General features: G+C 41.8%; 1 protein-coding gene across 5 annotated transcripts in view; it reads right to left on the bottom strand.

The window, feature by feature from the left end:
* Positions 1 to 14,877, bottom strand: part of IFT81 (intraflagellar transport 81) — a 137,747-nt gene that overhangs the window by 35,456 nt on the left and 87,414 nt on the right. For all 5 annotated transcript variants that reach the window (XM_036014669.1, XM_036014668.1, XM_036014670.1 and 2 more), the window contains 3 exons: positions 11,012 to 11,175; positions 9,639 to 9,734; positions 5,712 to 5,858 (listed from right to left, as the gene is read on the bottom strand). In XM_036014669.1, the coding sequence (XP_035870562.1) occupies positions 5,712 to 5,858; positions 9,639 to 9,734; positions 11,012 to 11,175 (407 nt within the window). The remainder of the gene's footprint in view (positions 1 to 5,711; positions 5,859 to 9,638; positions 9,735 to 11,011; positions 11,176 to 14,877) is intronic.

The raw sequence follows: 14,877 nt of genomic DNA, 5'->3' as shown, positions 1-14,877 counted from the left end.
TACAGTTGTCCCATTTTCCCCCTTCATTCTCCTCCATCCTGCACATCCCCTCCCACCCACATTCTCCCCCTTTAGTTCATGTCCAGGTGTCGTAAGTTCTTTAGCTTCTACATTTCCCATACTATTCTTGCCCTCCCCCTATTTTCCACCTACCATCTATGCTACTTATTCTCTGTACCTTTTCCCCCTCTCTCCTCCCCACTCTCCTGTTGCTAACCCTCCATGTGATCTCCCTTTCTGTGGTTCTGTTCCTGTTCTAGTTGTTTGCTTAGTTTGGTTTTGTTTTAGGTGTGGTTGTTAATGATTGTGAGTTTGCTGTCTTTTTACTGTTCATATTTTTTATCTTCTTTTTCTTAGATAAGTCCCTTCAACATTTCATATAATGAGGGCTTGGTGATGATGAACTCCTTCTACTTGACCTTATCTGAGAAGCACTTTATCTGCCCTTCCATTCTAAATGAAAGCTTTGCTGGATAGAGCAATCTGGGATATAGGTCTTTGTCTTTCATGACTTGGAATAATTCTTTCCAGTCCCTTCTTGCCTGCAAGGTCTCTTTTTGAGAAATCAGCTGACAGTCTGATGGGAACTCCTTTGTAGGTTACTATCCCCTTTTCTCTTGCTGCTTCTAGGATTCTCTCCTTCATTTTTACCTTGGATAATGTAATTATGATGTGCCTTAGTGTATTCCTCTTTGGGTCCCACTTCTTTGGGACTCTGAGCTTCCTGGACTTTCTGAAAATCTATTTCCTTTGCCAGATTGGGGAAGTTCCCCTTTATTATTTGTTCAAATAAGTTTTCCACTTGTTGCTCTTCCTCTTCCCCTTCTGGTACCCCTATAATTTGGATGTTGGAATGTTTAAAGATGTCCTGGAGGTTTCTAAGCCTCTCCTCATTTTTCTGAATTCTTGTTTCTTCATTCTTTCTGTTGGGTTGTCTCTTTCTTCCTTCTGGTCCACTCCATTGATTTGAGTCCCAGTTTTCTTCCCATCACTATTGGTTCCCTGTGCATTTTCCTTCATTTCACTTAGCATAGCCTTCATTTTTTTCATCTATTTTGCGACCAAAATCAACCAATTCTGTGAGCATCCTGATCAGCAGTGCTTTGAACTGTGCACCTGATAGGTTGGCTATCTCTTGTTCACTTAAATATAATGTCTTTGGAGCTTTGATCTGTTCTTCCATTTGAGCCATTTTTGGGGGGGGTCTGGTCGTGCCTGTTACGTATGAGGGGCGGAGCCTCAGGTGTTCACCAGGGTAGGAACAACCCAGTCACTGGCTTGTGACGTTGCGTGTGGGGCGGGGTCAGAGATGGAACAATGGCTCTTGCTTGGCTCTTATATTTCAGTCCTTTCCGTCTCTTCCCCCAAGCAAAGTGGGCCCTTCTGGTGCTGATTCCCATGTGGGTGGGCTTGTGCATGTTCTAGGACCCTGTGGGTCTCTCCAATAGACTCTCCTGTGAGGCTGGGAGTCTCTCCTGGCACCTCAACCCCCACAGGTGTTTTCAATTGGTGTTTTGAGGCTTTATTTCCCGGCGCTGGGGCCCTGGGGCCCTGGGTTTCTCGGTCTGTCTCGCTTCTCGTTTTCGCCTGGTTTATGTGCTCGTGAATGTGTGTCTGAGGTCAGCCAGCAGCCTTGCTCGCCTCACTGGGTCTGCCAGCTGCACCGCCTGCATGCCCTGGACCACCAACCACCGCTTTTTCCTGCCTCGACCCCTCTCTGTAGGCCGCTGACTCCGCCCCCACCCTTACTGGTCTGGATGAAAGGTTGTTGGACTCCCCTACAGTTCAATTTTCTGTCAGATCTGGTTGATTTTGTGTTTCTAAATTTTTGTTGTCCTTAATTTTGGTTGTGTGAGGAGGCACAGTGTGTCTAACTACGCCTCCATCTTGGCCGGAAGATACTCTGTGTTTTATGAATAAGAGCAATCACCCCCATTTTACAGGCAGAGAAGTGATTTGCTCAACGTCAAAAGGAACGTGTGAGGAAGACCTGAATCCCAGCTTGGCCACTTATTAGCTGTGTGGATATACAATCTCCCTTCACTCCATCATAAGTGTAAACGACACCTGTTTTTAAGTCATTTTTTATTGTTATTCTATTACAGTTGTCCCAATTTTTCCCCTTTTGCCCTCCTCTACCCCTCCCACCCCACCCCATCCCCCACAGTCAGTTCTCACACTGTCGTCCGTGTCTGTGGGTCACTCATACGTGCTCTCTGTCTAGTCCCTTCCCCTTCTTTCCACCACTGTCCCCAAACCCCCTTCCCTCTGGTCACTTTCAGTCTGTTCCATGTTTCCTTGCCTGTGGTTCTATTTTGTTCATTAGTTTATTGTTTATTAGATTCCTCTTATAGGTGAGATCATACGGTATTTATTCAGCACTGCCTGCCTTATTTCACTTAGCATAATAGCCTGCAGGTCCATCTATGCTGTCAGAAAAGGTAGGAGTTCCTTTTTTCTTTCCGTTTCGCAATATTCCGTTGAGTAAATGTACCACAGTTTTTAGATCCACTCAGTTACTGATGGACACATAGGCTGTTTCCAGCACTTGGCTACTGTAAATAGCTGCTATGAACTTAGGGGGGTGTAAGTTCTTTTCATTGGTAAGTTGGAATTCTTAGGGTATATTCCCACAGGGTCAAAAGTCAGTTCCATTTTTAGTTTTTTGAGGAAATTCCATACTGTTTTCCACAGCCACTGGTGGCTGCACCAGTCTGCATTCCCACCAACAGTGCACGAGGGTCCCTTTTCTCTGCATCCTCACCAGCACTGTTGTGTGTTGATTTATCAATGACAGCCATTCCGGCAGGTGTGAGGTGATATCTCTGTGTGGTTTCAGTTTGCACCTCTCTGATGGCTAGTGATGCTGGGCATCTCTTCATATGTCTGTGCGCCATCTGCACAACCTCCTTAGAGAAGTGTCTATTCGGATCCTTTGCCCATTTTCTAAATTGGATTGTTTGCCTTCCTGGTGTTGAGCTGCACAAATTCCTTATATATTTTGGAGATCAGAGCCTTGTCTGATGTACCACTGGCAACTATGTTCTCCCACGCATTCGGTTCCCTTTTCATTTTGATGATTTCTTTAGCCATGCAGAAGCTTTGTAGTTTCATGTAGTCCCAATAACATCTTACCAGAAGTAAAGTATATGTTTGCAAAGCCTCTAGCACAGAGCCTTACAGAAAAAGTACTCAATAAATGTTACTCCATTTTTGTGATTCCTGGCATAGTATTCTTTCTGAACACCATGCTACTACTTTTTTCTTTTTTTTCTTTTTTTAAAATTACTTCTTACTCCCATCCCAGCCCACCCACCCAACCATGCTACTTCTTGATACTCTCTCACCAACTGTGTTAACAGGTGAGTCACAAAGAACATGACTTTTTGGTGATTACCATGTGGTAGCAAATGAAACCTCAGTACAGTCCAGCTATATTATATAACAAACTTCCTCCTTTTTGTCCATATGGCCTATCAGTTCAACAAAGTAGAATATAAAATTGGTCTACCAAGATTTGTCACTTATAAGATTATGCTTAATGTTCCCCAATACCCTCTGTTCTTTTAAGTAAATGCCAAGTAACTGGTTTATTTGAAATATTCCCATTTCTGACCACTTTTTAAAAATTAAGTGGACTTTATAATTCCCAAAGTTATCTTTTTCCCCTTAACAAAAAAAAGGATGGCCCTGGCTGGTACGGCTCAGTGGGCTGAGTGCCGGCCCACGAACCAAAGGGCTGCCTTTGGATTCCCAGCCAGGGCACATGCCGGGGCTGCAGGCCTGGTCCCCAGCAGGGCGACAGAAGTGCAGCCACACATTGATGTTTCTCTCCCTTTCTCCCTCCCTTCCCTTCTGTCTATAAATAAATATTTGTTTAAAAAAGTATGCCTTTTCCTGCCATCAGATACTTCTCCTATAGACCATATTTAGTAAAAAATAAAGGCTAACAGCCGGCACTAGGTTCTTTTCCCCCATTTGCATATGGGAATACCTAATACTGAATTCTAAGCGTTAGTCATGCCAAAAGTGGACATAGCAATTAGTACGTCCTGTGAATTGGGCAGCATTTTCTTAAGAAGACATAAAAATGCCCTGGCTGGCGTATCTCAGTGGATTGAGCGCAGGCTGCAAACCAAAGTGTTGCAGGTTCAATTCCCAGTCAGTGTACGTGCCTGGGTTGCAGGCCATGACCCCCAGCAACCGCACATTGATGTTTCTCTCTCTCTCTCTTTCTCCCTCCCTTCCCTCTCTAAAAATAAATAAATAAAATCTTTAAAAAAAGAAGATATAAAAATGCTAGGAGGTAACATGTTCTCTTATAAAGCAAAATTGCTGCATAATTAATCTCTTCTTTTTCCTGGATAGCAAGGATGTCACGAAGCACATGCTGTTGGCTTCCAAGTATCATTTAAAGTGCTCCATGACTCAAAGTGATCTGGACACAGACGTTAACAGCCAAAGGGGTGCTGTAATTAACTGCTGACTTCTGAAATGTACCCCTTCCGCAGTCAGCTGAAAGGCATGTTGTGGGAGCGGCCATCAGAAGCAACACGGAGAAAAGTGTTTGGCACAGTGAAGGTTCGCTGCCAGTTTATAACAGTATGAATGCAATAACTGCAATAACTCTTCAAAGCCAAAATGAGCCCTGGACGGAGCATCTTTTCAAAGTAGCTTTTGCTGAGGCCTAGTAGCTAATATAAAATAACAGAGCAAGAAGAGATGGTCAAGTACAAGCCAATGTTTAGGAATTAAAATGTGATCTATCCCTTGATTTTCAAAAAAAAAGCACTAAGCTGAAGGTAAGATATTTTCCTTCCTTCATTCACTCTTGAGCTAACTTCATGAAAAAAAGATAGGGAATTATATTTTTGGTGCTTAGGTTTAACCATCTACAGATGACAATTATTACCATTCCTGCTAATCACATGAGTCTGACAAAAGGATAAATGAAATAACAGCTGTGAAAGCACTGTTCGAAATTTAAAGTATGCACAGCAACACGAGACAGAACTGTGTTTTTCAAGTTTGTCATCATTTACAATGCAGTCATTCTAATGGTGCCAGTGCAACTGGTCAAACACACATTATGGATGGACAAAGTAACCTGACGGTAATTTTTCTCAGCCCTCTATGAAATTACATTTATCAACAATTACAACTTTTTTGTGTATATATACCTACTTATTTTGTTTCACTTTTATAACTTAATACCTATAATAAATAAACCCAGTATAAATTCACTTAATTAAAAAGTGGAAATTCAGAACATTAGCTCACTAAATCACTATGATTTGTAATTATACATTAAGAAAATCTTGCCCTGGCTGGTGTGGCTCAGTGGACTGCGAACCAAAGGGTTTGTGGTGAACCAAAGGGTCTTTGAACCAAAGGGTCGCCAGTTTGATTCCCACTCAGGGCACAGACCTGGGCTGCAGGCCAGGTCCTCAGCAGGGGGTGTGCGAGAGGCAACCACACATCGGTGTTTCTCTCCCTCCCTCGCTCCCTCCCCCTTCCCCTGCCTAAAAATAAATAAATAAAATCTTTTAAAAAGATTTTAATATTACTGCACTATAGTTTTCAGTTTTAAATAAACAGGTTTTTAAAAACAACTTCCCATTGTTTAAATTCAAAATAAAAAGGCAAAATCATGAATGGTTTCAAACAAGAGCAACAGTCACACCCCTGTCCCATGGGAGAACTCAGCTTACCTCATCCCCCTTCAGAATCTCAGTGCCGTCAAGTTCGCGGGTCTGATTTGTCTTCACCGACACCTCCCTCTCGAGGCTGGCTAGCTTCTCCTTTGTCTCCTGAAGCTCCTCGGCTTTTGCCTCTTTTTTACGGGAAATGATGGATGCCTAATTGAGCATTAAATGTGAATGTAAAATAAAACATATGCAATCAACTATCAATTAAATTGTGAAATTACCTACTTTGTAGCTATATTTAGCACAGTAAAATCTACGGTTGGCTTGTCTGACCTATATTACTACCTATCGTCACCAGTTATATATCTAGTATGAGTTTGCAATGTATATTAAACATCAACCTAAAAACATTTTGGAAGACCAAAGCACTGAAAATATAGGGGATACCAGCAAAGAAATAAAAATGCAGTAATAACAAAAATATTGAAATCTTGTCAAGTAATATTCAAATGCTAATGAAAGCGCATTCGAGGTAAGTAAACAGAAGCTAACATAAGTCTGATGCTTTTCTGCATGGTGGATGTCCTTTCACTGGAAGAAAAGAATGTTTTATTTTCAAACCTACGACACAGGTTATCTTATCTAAATCCAATATCCGTACTTTAAAAATGAAAGGTTAAAGCATCTTTTATATTTGGGGCCTGCTGATAAATAAAATGCAGGTTCAAAGTCACACATCTAACTCACTAGAATTATGCAAATGTTTGCACAATCCAAATGGCTGCTCTCGTCACGAATGCAGCATTTTATATTTGTTAGCAGCTTGTGGAGGATTCCCTTTAATGAATCAGCGCTGCACCAGCCTAGGAAGAACAACAGTCAAACTATCTTCTCAAGTGAAATAGTGTTAAGGATTGTCTTCAATGTGACTGGAAAAGGGGAATCTCTACTGCCAACCTTTAAGAAAATTCAACTGCCCTGCCTGTTAAAAAAAATGAAAAGACAGGTGATGAAGGAATGTTTCTCTCTGTAGAAGTATGCCTGCTAAAAAATGAGATGGAATGATAAGTTTCAGAACTGTAGCGGAATTGATGATGTACTTCCTCAGCCCAAACCAGGATCTTACTTAGTAGAGAAATTTCAAGCTACCTTCCACTAAAGTATATATAAACCTCAGCCCAAACCAGGATCTTACTTAGTAGAGAAATTTCAAGCTATCTTCCACTAAAGTCCGGAACGAGATAAAAACCCCACTACCACCACACCAGTTTAATATTGTCAAAGGTATTTGCTCCCACTGTTAGAAAAGAGAAAGCAACAGAAACACAAGAATCTGGGAACACCCCAAGTGCCCATCAGTAGATGAGTGGATAAAAAATATGGTACATTTACAAAATGGAATATTATGCAGCTATAAAAAGGGAGACCTTACCCTTTGCAACAGACAGAGTGGATGGACCTGGAGATTATTATGCTAATCGAAATAAATCAGAGAAGGACAAATACCATGTGATCTCACTTATACAAGTGTGGAATCTAATGAACAAAATAAGACCAGAGGCATGGGTACACTGAACAGAGGGACAGATCTCAGAGGGGAGGGGCCGGCGGGGACTGAAAGAGATTAGCCAAAGACCACGCACGCACATGTGCGTGGCCCATGGACACAGACGACAGTGCAGTGAAGGCTGGGGGAGGGGGCGCTGGTGGAGGGGGGCAGAAGAGGGGAAAACAGGGGACATCTGTAATAAGGTCAACAATTTTTAAAAAAGGAATTTTTATAGCATATGATGATATACCTGAAAAGCCAAGAAAATCTATGGAAAAAGTACAGTAAACAAATCAACAGCTTTCATGGACAAATAAATGGGTTAGAGGACACAGGAAAGAAAAGCCCTCATTTGTAAAAGTAACAAATAAAAAATGGTAGCATGAATCTAACAAGAGAAGTTCCAAACTTTTTTTTTTTTAAAGATTTTATTTATTTATTTTTAGGGAGGGAAGGGAGGGAAGGGAGGGAGAGAGAGGGAGAGAGAGAGAGAGAGAGAGAGAGAGAGAGAGAGAAACATCAATGTGTGTTGCTGGGGGTTATGGCCTGCAACCCAGGAATGTACCCTTGCTGGGAATCGAACCTGGGACACTTTGGTTCCCAGCCCGTGCTCAATCCACTGAGCTATGCCAGCCAGGGCTGAGAAGTTCCAAACTTAACGAGGAAAAGCAAACTTGAACAAATGGAGAGACACACCACGTTCTTAGACAAGAAGCCTCAGTATCATAAAGAGGTAAGTTCTGAGGTAATTGATAAATATAAAACAATGCCCAAATTTTTAAATTATGTTTTTTTTCTAGAGCTAGACAAGTTGAAAATAAAGCTTATTTGGCCCTGGTTGGTTGGTGTGGCTCAGTGGACTGAATGCCAGCTTTTGAACCAAAACGTCACTGGTTCGATTCCCAGTCAGGGCACATGCCTGGGTTGCAGGCCGGGTCTCCAGCTAGGAATGTGTGACAGGCAACCAACTGATGTATCTCTCACACATCGATGTTTTTCTCCCTCTCTTTTTCCATCCCTTCCCTCTCTCTAAAAGTAAATAAATAAACTCTTTTAAAACAAGCTTATATGGAAAAATATATGAACAAGAATTGAAGGAAAACCCTGAAAAAGCAATTGGGGGGGTCAAGGTAGCTACTTTTATTAGATATTAGAGCCTGATTATAAAGTTTCTATAAATGAAACTGTCCATATGGGTGCATACACAGATAGGCAATAAATAGAAAATCTAGAATAAATCCAATAGCACTTATACATTTATAGTAAAATAAAGGGAGACCCTTCAGTTCATAAGGGAAAATGGCCCGAGGTACAGCTGACACACGAGGGCCGTGCCTGCTAGAGCTTAGGGACACGTGAAGTTTTACTGAACTCTCGTCTCTCTTTGTAAGTGGTTAAAATTTTCCATTATAAAAAGGTTTTCAAAAATTCTAATATCCTTGCCCTGACGGTGTGGCTCAGTTGGCTGGGCGTCATCCTGCAAAGCAAAAGGGTCAACGGTTCAATTCCCAGTCAGGGTACACGTCTGGGTTGTGAGTTCAATCCCTGCTCAGGGAACATACGAGAGGCAACCGATCAATGTTTCCCTCCCTCTCTTTCTCCCTCCCTCGCCGTCTCTAAAAATAAATAAACAAAATCTCAAAAACAAAGTTGTGCCCTGAATGGTATGGCCCAGTGGGTTGGCCGTCATCCCACAGACCAAAGGGCTGCAGGTTCGGCTGCAGCCAGGGCACATGCACAGGCTGCGGGCCAGGGCCCCCTTTGCGGGGGCAACCACATGATGTTTCTCTCCCTCTCTTTCCCCCCTGTCTTTCTAAAAATAAATAAATAAAATCTGTTTTTAAAAAACTATAACATCCTTGAATAATGCTTCGTTATGTAGCTTAGCATTTTCTGAGGTTACAGAACGCTTTTCAAACTAAACTGCTTCTGCCTGGGTTGTTTTCAGATAATCCATTGCTTTCATCTCAATCTTTTGTCCAGAAATACATAACACATACCCTCACAATCTAATAGATGTGGATAAAATAACAAATGGCCTTAGCACTAAAATTTAATTAATTCTATTCTTGCAAATTAACTTTAAACTGGAAACAATATATTGCCTTCGATTCATTAAAGATTATAACCATATTGATTTAAATCACTTAAGGCCACCTTTCATTTGAACAATGAAACCCCACACTCACAGACATAAGCACGAACAGCCCCACCACCACAGCCGGCAGACGCAGGGGAACCGGCATTACCAGGCGCACTGCATTTCAAACGTGAACGCACGTCCGTTGCGGCTCTCCCACGGATTCCCTGCTGTGACCGGAGACCGGCAATGATACAGGACACCCGTTCCCCGCTCCTGCGCGCTTTCACACTCGACATCACACAGCCTGCGGGCTCGCGGAGGCGCTCCGAGCTGAGTGGGGGCCAGCGCACAGTCTTACCTGCTGCCTGTATAGCGAGAGTTTGCCCTCAATCGGCTCATTTCTCATCATTTTCTTTTCAATCAGCTGATTGATCTGTGTGTTTATTTCATTTATCTGAAACAGTATAGAAATAAGAAAGGTTACATCTCTCCCTAAGAAGACCTCAAGTAAGGGACCACTCGCCAAACCAAACTTTGAATTTACAGTTTTGTTGCCAGTGATCTGGCAGGAGCAACAGTTCTATTGATGTTAGGAGCGGGTTGTTATGATGACTTTTAGAAATAATGAACATTTCATGGCTCATGATAAACTACTTATATGGATCTAAACATTCACATCTCAATTATCCTGAAATATGTATACATTCTAAAAAAGGCATCTCTGAAAACCTGAAGTTATCCCCTTGCCTAGGTGGTGACTTTCGAGTCACGGCAAGTGACAAAGCAAAAGCAGACTAACGTCCCTCGGGGTCTGTACAAGGGCGTCAGGAACCCAGCTGGGAGGGAGCACGGGTGACACCCAGAAGCCTCCTGGTCTACCGGCCCGCGATCTCCACGGCTGTCGTGCGCGCTAGCCATCAACCTGGACCTTCCCCAGTGTCATAACACGGAACGAGGCCAACGGAAGCGTACCGCCTCTCAGAAAGCTTTTTAAGATTACACGGCTTTCAGTGCACCCATCCATACTTTCCAAAGACTAGAGTTCTCCTATTAACTCTATGACATTAAATTTGAGTCAAATCTGACTTGAACATCTAATTTCCATAAGTAAATTAAAAGAATAAAATAATCAACATTATGTATTTAATTTTGGTGGCTAATAAGCACATTAAGTGATTATCAAGTCAAAACCTTTCAATTTTCTTTGTAGTTGTTAAAAATACACATCTGATTACTGTTTTATTTCTAGGGAGCAAAAATGTTATAATATTGATGATACCAGGTTTTAATGAGCATTACAAGAAAGTTTAGTAATTTCAAAGCTGGCATAAAAGGCTAATAAATACATTAGCTTTAAATATAAAAATTGCTATATTATTATTCTTAAAAATTAATATTTAAAATTTGCCATCTAATTATTATGAATGCATTACATTAGCCAGTTATGTACTATGAATACATAAACCTATGAGTCTATCATATACATCAATTTACACATCCAAGTTACTTAGTTTCCTAATCAGGTGCCTAGGGTTGCATAACACCATGCGTGTTAAGTAACGGCGTTACATGCCGTAATTCCTCAGAAAGAGCAACTTGTCACCAGAGCTCTCAGCTCTCAGCTCAGGTTAACCTAGAAGCCAAGGACACTACCGAAAGCAGTTCACATAACTTTCACAGGACTGAGGATGAGATAAAACTGGGAGCTATAAAAAGATGACTGTCACTTACTTTAGACTGAAGTTCAAGAAGATCAGAATGGCCCATAGCAGGCTCTGACACCACTTTTTGTAAAAAATGCAGTTCTTTTTTCTTGTTCTCTAATTCCTTAGGAAATTTTTCAGTTACCATATATGAATTAAACTTTATCTCCTCCTCTAGCCTCTTCATTAAACCTTCGGAAATAAAAAGATGAACGTGCAGCCCGTGAGAACAGGTACAGTGACACTCTACACATTTCAAGACACAAGGCCTGGCCCTGCTGGCCTGGGAGCAGAAGGGTCCCTGCCTGGATTCCCAGGCAGGCACAGGGCTGGGCTGTGGGCCAGGCCCCCAGTCGGGGGCTGCAAGAGGCAGCCTAGCAACGTATCTACTGTACATCGATGTTTCTCCCCCTCAGTCTTTCCCTTTCTTCTCTAAAAATAAATAATAAAAAAAAATAATAAAAAATAATAAAATACAAGAACTGTACAGTAGGGCCTATCTGTCAAAATACCCATTTATCTACCTGTATAGTGTATCTGTGTATAGTACCATAAAAGACTGGCCACAGAAATCATTTGATGTTATTAGAATGATAATGAAAAAGGACAATTTACATGGAAGAAATGTTTAATAATTACAGAAAGTATTGTAATACTATAATCTTTCCAAATTACCACCCAATTCTTTTACGCTCAATAATATGCAAGAATAACATTTGCAAAACAGGCCAGCTAGAGCGTGGGGAACATGGTCAACAACATCGAGAGAGCTGGGGGTGGGGCCAGGCGGTGCCTGGGGCCGCGGGGGAGCCGGTCTGTGGGATACATGGTTTTCCAGGTTTTCCAGCCACTTTGCTGTACATCTGAAACTGGCGTGGGATGGTACTGAATGTAAACTGTGCTTGGAAAAGAAAAAAAAAGCCAGATATATTGTCAGGTCCCATTTTGCATCCTAGGCAAGAAACCCAAGAGCCGAAGGACAGTGCAAGTGAAATCCAGGTTCTTTCTTCTATCTGTTTGGTCATTTGCTCTTTTTCTTCTGCAATACTTCCGAGGCAATTTTTATTTCTGTTCTGTTACTTCATAAGTGCTAACACATTATACTCTGTCAGCTTCAAAGCAATGAAGATACCATTAAAAGTACACATTAAAATCCAAAAAAGAAATTATCTACCTTCATTATCTACACTTCAGTTTTCCATGTTTGGTAAGTTTTGATTTTGTAAAGTATGAGTTTATAGTTAAGTAGCAACTTAAATTACATATTTAAGATTTAACAGTTTTCTTATCTTGGTAGAGTACACAAATATACACACAAGAAGAGTTTCAGTAATGGTTTTGTTATAAATTCCCGGCCTAAAGAGCTTTTAAAAGTTTATTTCAGATCTTTCCATTACACATTACAAATTCTGGCTTGACTTTTTAAAACACTGGGTTTCCGGTTTAAGTAATCTACGTACATAGATTGCATAATAAACCTGGCCTAAAGCCTTAAAATTATTTTTAGTTCTGTTGTGCTAACCATATATTAACGTAAAAACTCATCAATGGCAAATTCATGAGTTTTCTATTCACCCCTACAATTTCCCCCCAGTTTTTTAGGGACTGGGGAAAGGGAGGGAAGAGAAAGTGTTTAATGAATCACCCCATAATTATGCAGTCATGCCGATGTGGTTTCTGATTAAATCTACATCCTGGTTTCTCTGGCTATTAGATGACTAGTTTTTTCCATCCCCAAGTTCTCAACGCACTGCATGTCATCAGAGATGTAAGAAACCGAGGTCTGCAATGCTTTAAAAGATTTAAAATTCTGAACTATCATTTTCCTTATTGAAAAAAGCCCTTAAACATTCTTTTCCTTACTTAAACCACGTTTCTAGTTCCAGAGAACACGAACTCCTGCAGTGACAGCGAGCAGGCCAACGGCTGCCCGGGGGCGGGTGGAGGGGCGCGCACGGGCAGGAGGGAGCCAGCACAGAGGCACAAGGAACTGGGAGGGGGTGAGCAGACTTCCCTTGGTCAGGCTGACGGTCTCTTATCGAGTGTGCACTTTAAATGTGTGCAGTTTATTATTTGTCGATTTTACCTCAATAGAGCTGTTAAAAACCATGAAAATAGAATTCCCATATTTTAAATTCTTAAAAATTTTACCTTAGACCTTGAAAAGTAGTCATATGTTTTTATGCAGTTTTTTAAAAATAATCTTTTGAAGTCTTGGTCACTAAAATCTCAGCAAACTTTTTTTTTTTAATTGAAAATCCCTGAAAACATCTCAGTGATCCTACTGTAATTGAGTGAGTAGGTTCTTTTATGTAATAAATGCCACAAATGTACAGAGTATCAAGATGAATTTGAATGTTATATAATATAGCTGTTACTCTGAAAAAATACAAATTACATTGTTACACTAAAAATAATTTTTAGCCCTGGCTGGTGTGGCTCAGTGGATTGAGTGCCAGCCTGTGAATCAAGGGGTCACCGGTTCGATTCCTAGTCAGGGCACATGCCTGGGCTGCAGGCCAGGTCCCCATTTGGGGGCATGTGAGAGGCAACAGGCACTGATATTTCTCTCCTTCTCTTTCCCTCTCGTTTCCCCTCTCTTTAAAAATAAGTAAGAAAATCTTTTTAAAAAATAATTTTTGTATTCCTTAAGTAAATAGAAACTTTTTACAATCCTTTCTGTTACTGAAGAATTTAGATGGACCTTATTAAACTAAGTACCTGGGATCAACGCACAGCTGCTTCATCTACTCTTTTCCTAAGCTGTTGAGTACAACCCTTAAACTGTTTCCCAAGATGTCAACACAGCCAGCACTTTGGCTTCCTGCTCCCCGTCCCCTGTCTGCCCACAGAACATGTGTATCACATACACAATACCTTATTTTCATACTTCAACCGTTTTTCCTTACTCGCACCTCCCAAGCCCTCACCAGCCCCCTCACTGAGTGCCAGCTATGTGTGACCCAGCGTGTGGGGCCTGGAAACAGAAACACCAATCATGACTCGGTGACTCTCCTGCAGTTTGGCTGAGTCGGAGTCAGATATGCCCACAATGAACACACTGTGGTCACTATGATAAAACATTCGATACAATGTGGGGGGTGCCACCGGGGCAAACAGGGAAGGCTGTCATCAATTTTTTCACCTTTTCCTCCTGAAACTGCAAAGCTCTATCAGCCTCTTTCCTGCGGCGCACAAACACCACGCCACCACCCTCCCGACCGGGCACTGTACCGTCTCTTTCGCTCGCTCCCGCACTCCCCTTCCTGCCGTCTTTTTAAAGACAAGCGGTCCGAAGGAGCTTACCCCTTTGTCTCTACTTCATCCGTCACGTGCTCAGCCTGCTATCCTTACGTTCCTTCAGGCCACTGCACCTTGGAACGGAATGTCTTCCACGCCTCCGCCTTTCCATCTTAACATACTCAGTGGCCACCACGTCCAGGAAGCCACCTGACTCTGTGTTAGCGTTCGGTGCTCTGCCCCTTCGCTTGTCCTCGGAGACCCCTGCGCCGAGCTCCAGCAGCATTCTCACCCCCCGGGACGTCTGCTGCCCGCCGCGTGTCACCCTCCACTGCGCGGGGAGCACCTGACAGAAATCTTTTGCTTTCTACTCCTAACACTTAGCATAGCATCTGGCATGCAGACGATCCATAAATACTGAATTAATGGACTGCTGGTTTGAGCTGATCATTTTTATTACTACTTAACATGCAATTGATTTTATTGTTTAGCAGATCTACTAACACATTACTTATGTTAGATTTTAAACCAACATCCCAAGAGATGCCCCCAACAGAACTTTGTCCATTTTATTACTAAATAAACAATTGTGCATTTCCTGGTCCAAATAATTTCTATGTAGACTAGGAAGCCAAAGCAAAATAAAGACTATCA

This window comes from Phyllostomus discolor, chromosome 13 (genome assembly GCF_004126475.2).
Source record: "Phyllostomus discolor isolate MPI-MPIP mPhyDis1 chromosome 13, mPhyDis1.pri.v3, whole genome shotgun sequence".
NCBI lineage: Eukaryota > Metazoa > Chordata > Mammalia > Chiroptera > Phyllostomidae > Phyllostomus > Phyllostomus discolor.
Note: the sequence above shows the minus strand (reverse complement) of the source record. Positions and strands in the feature narration are given on the sequence as shown.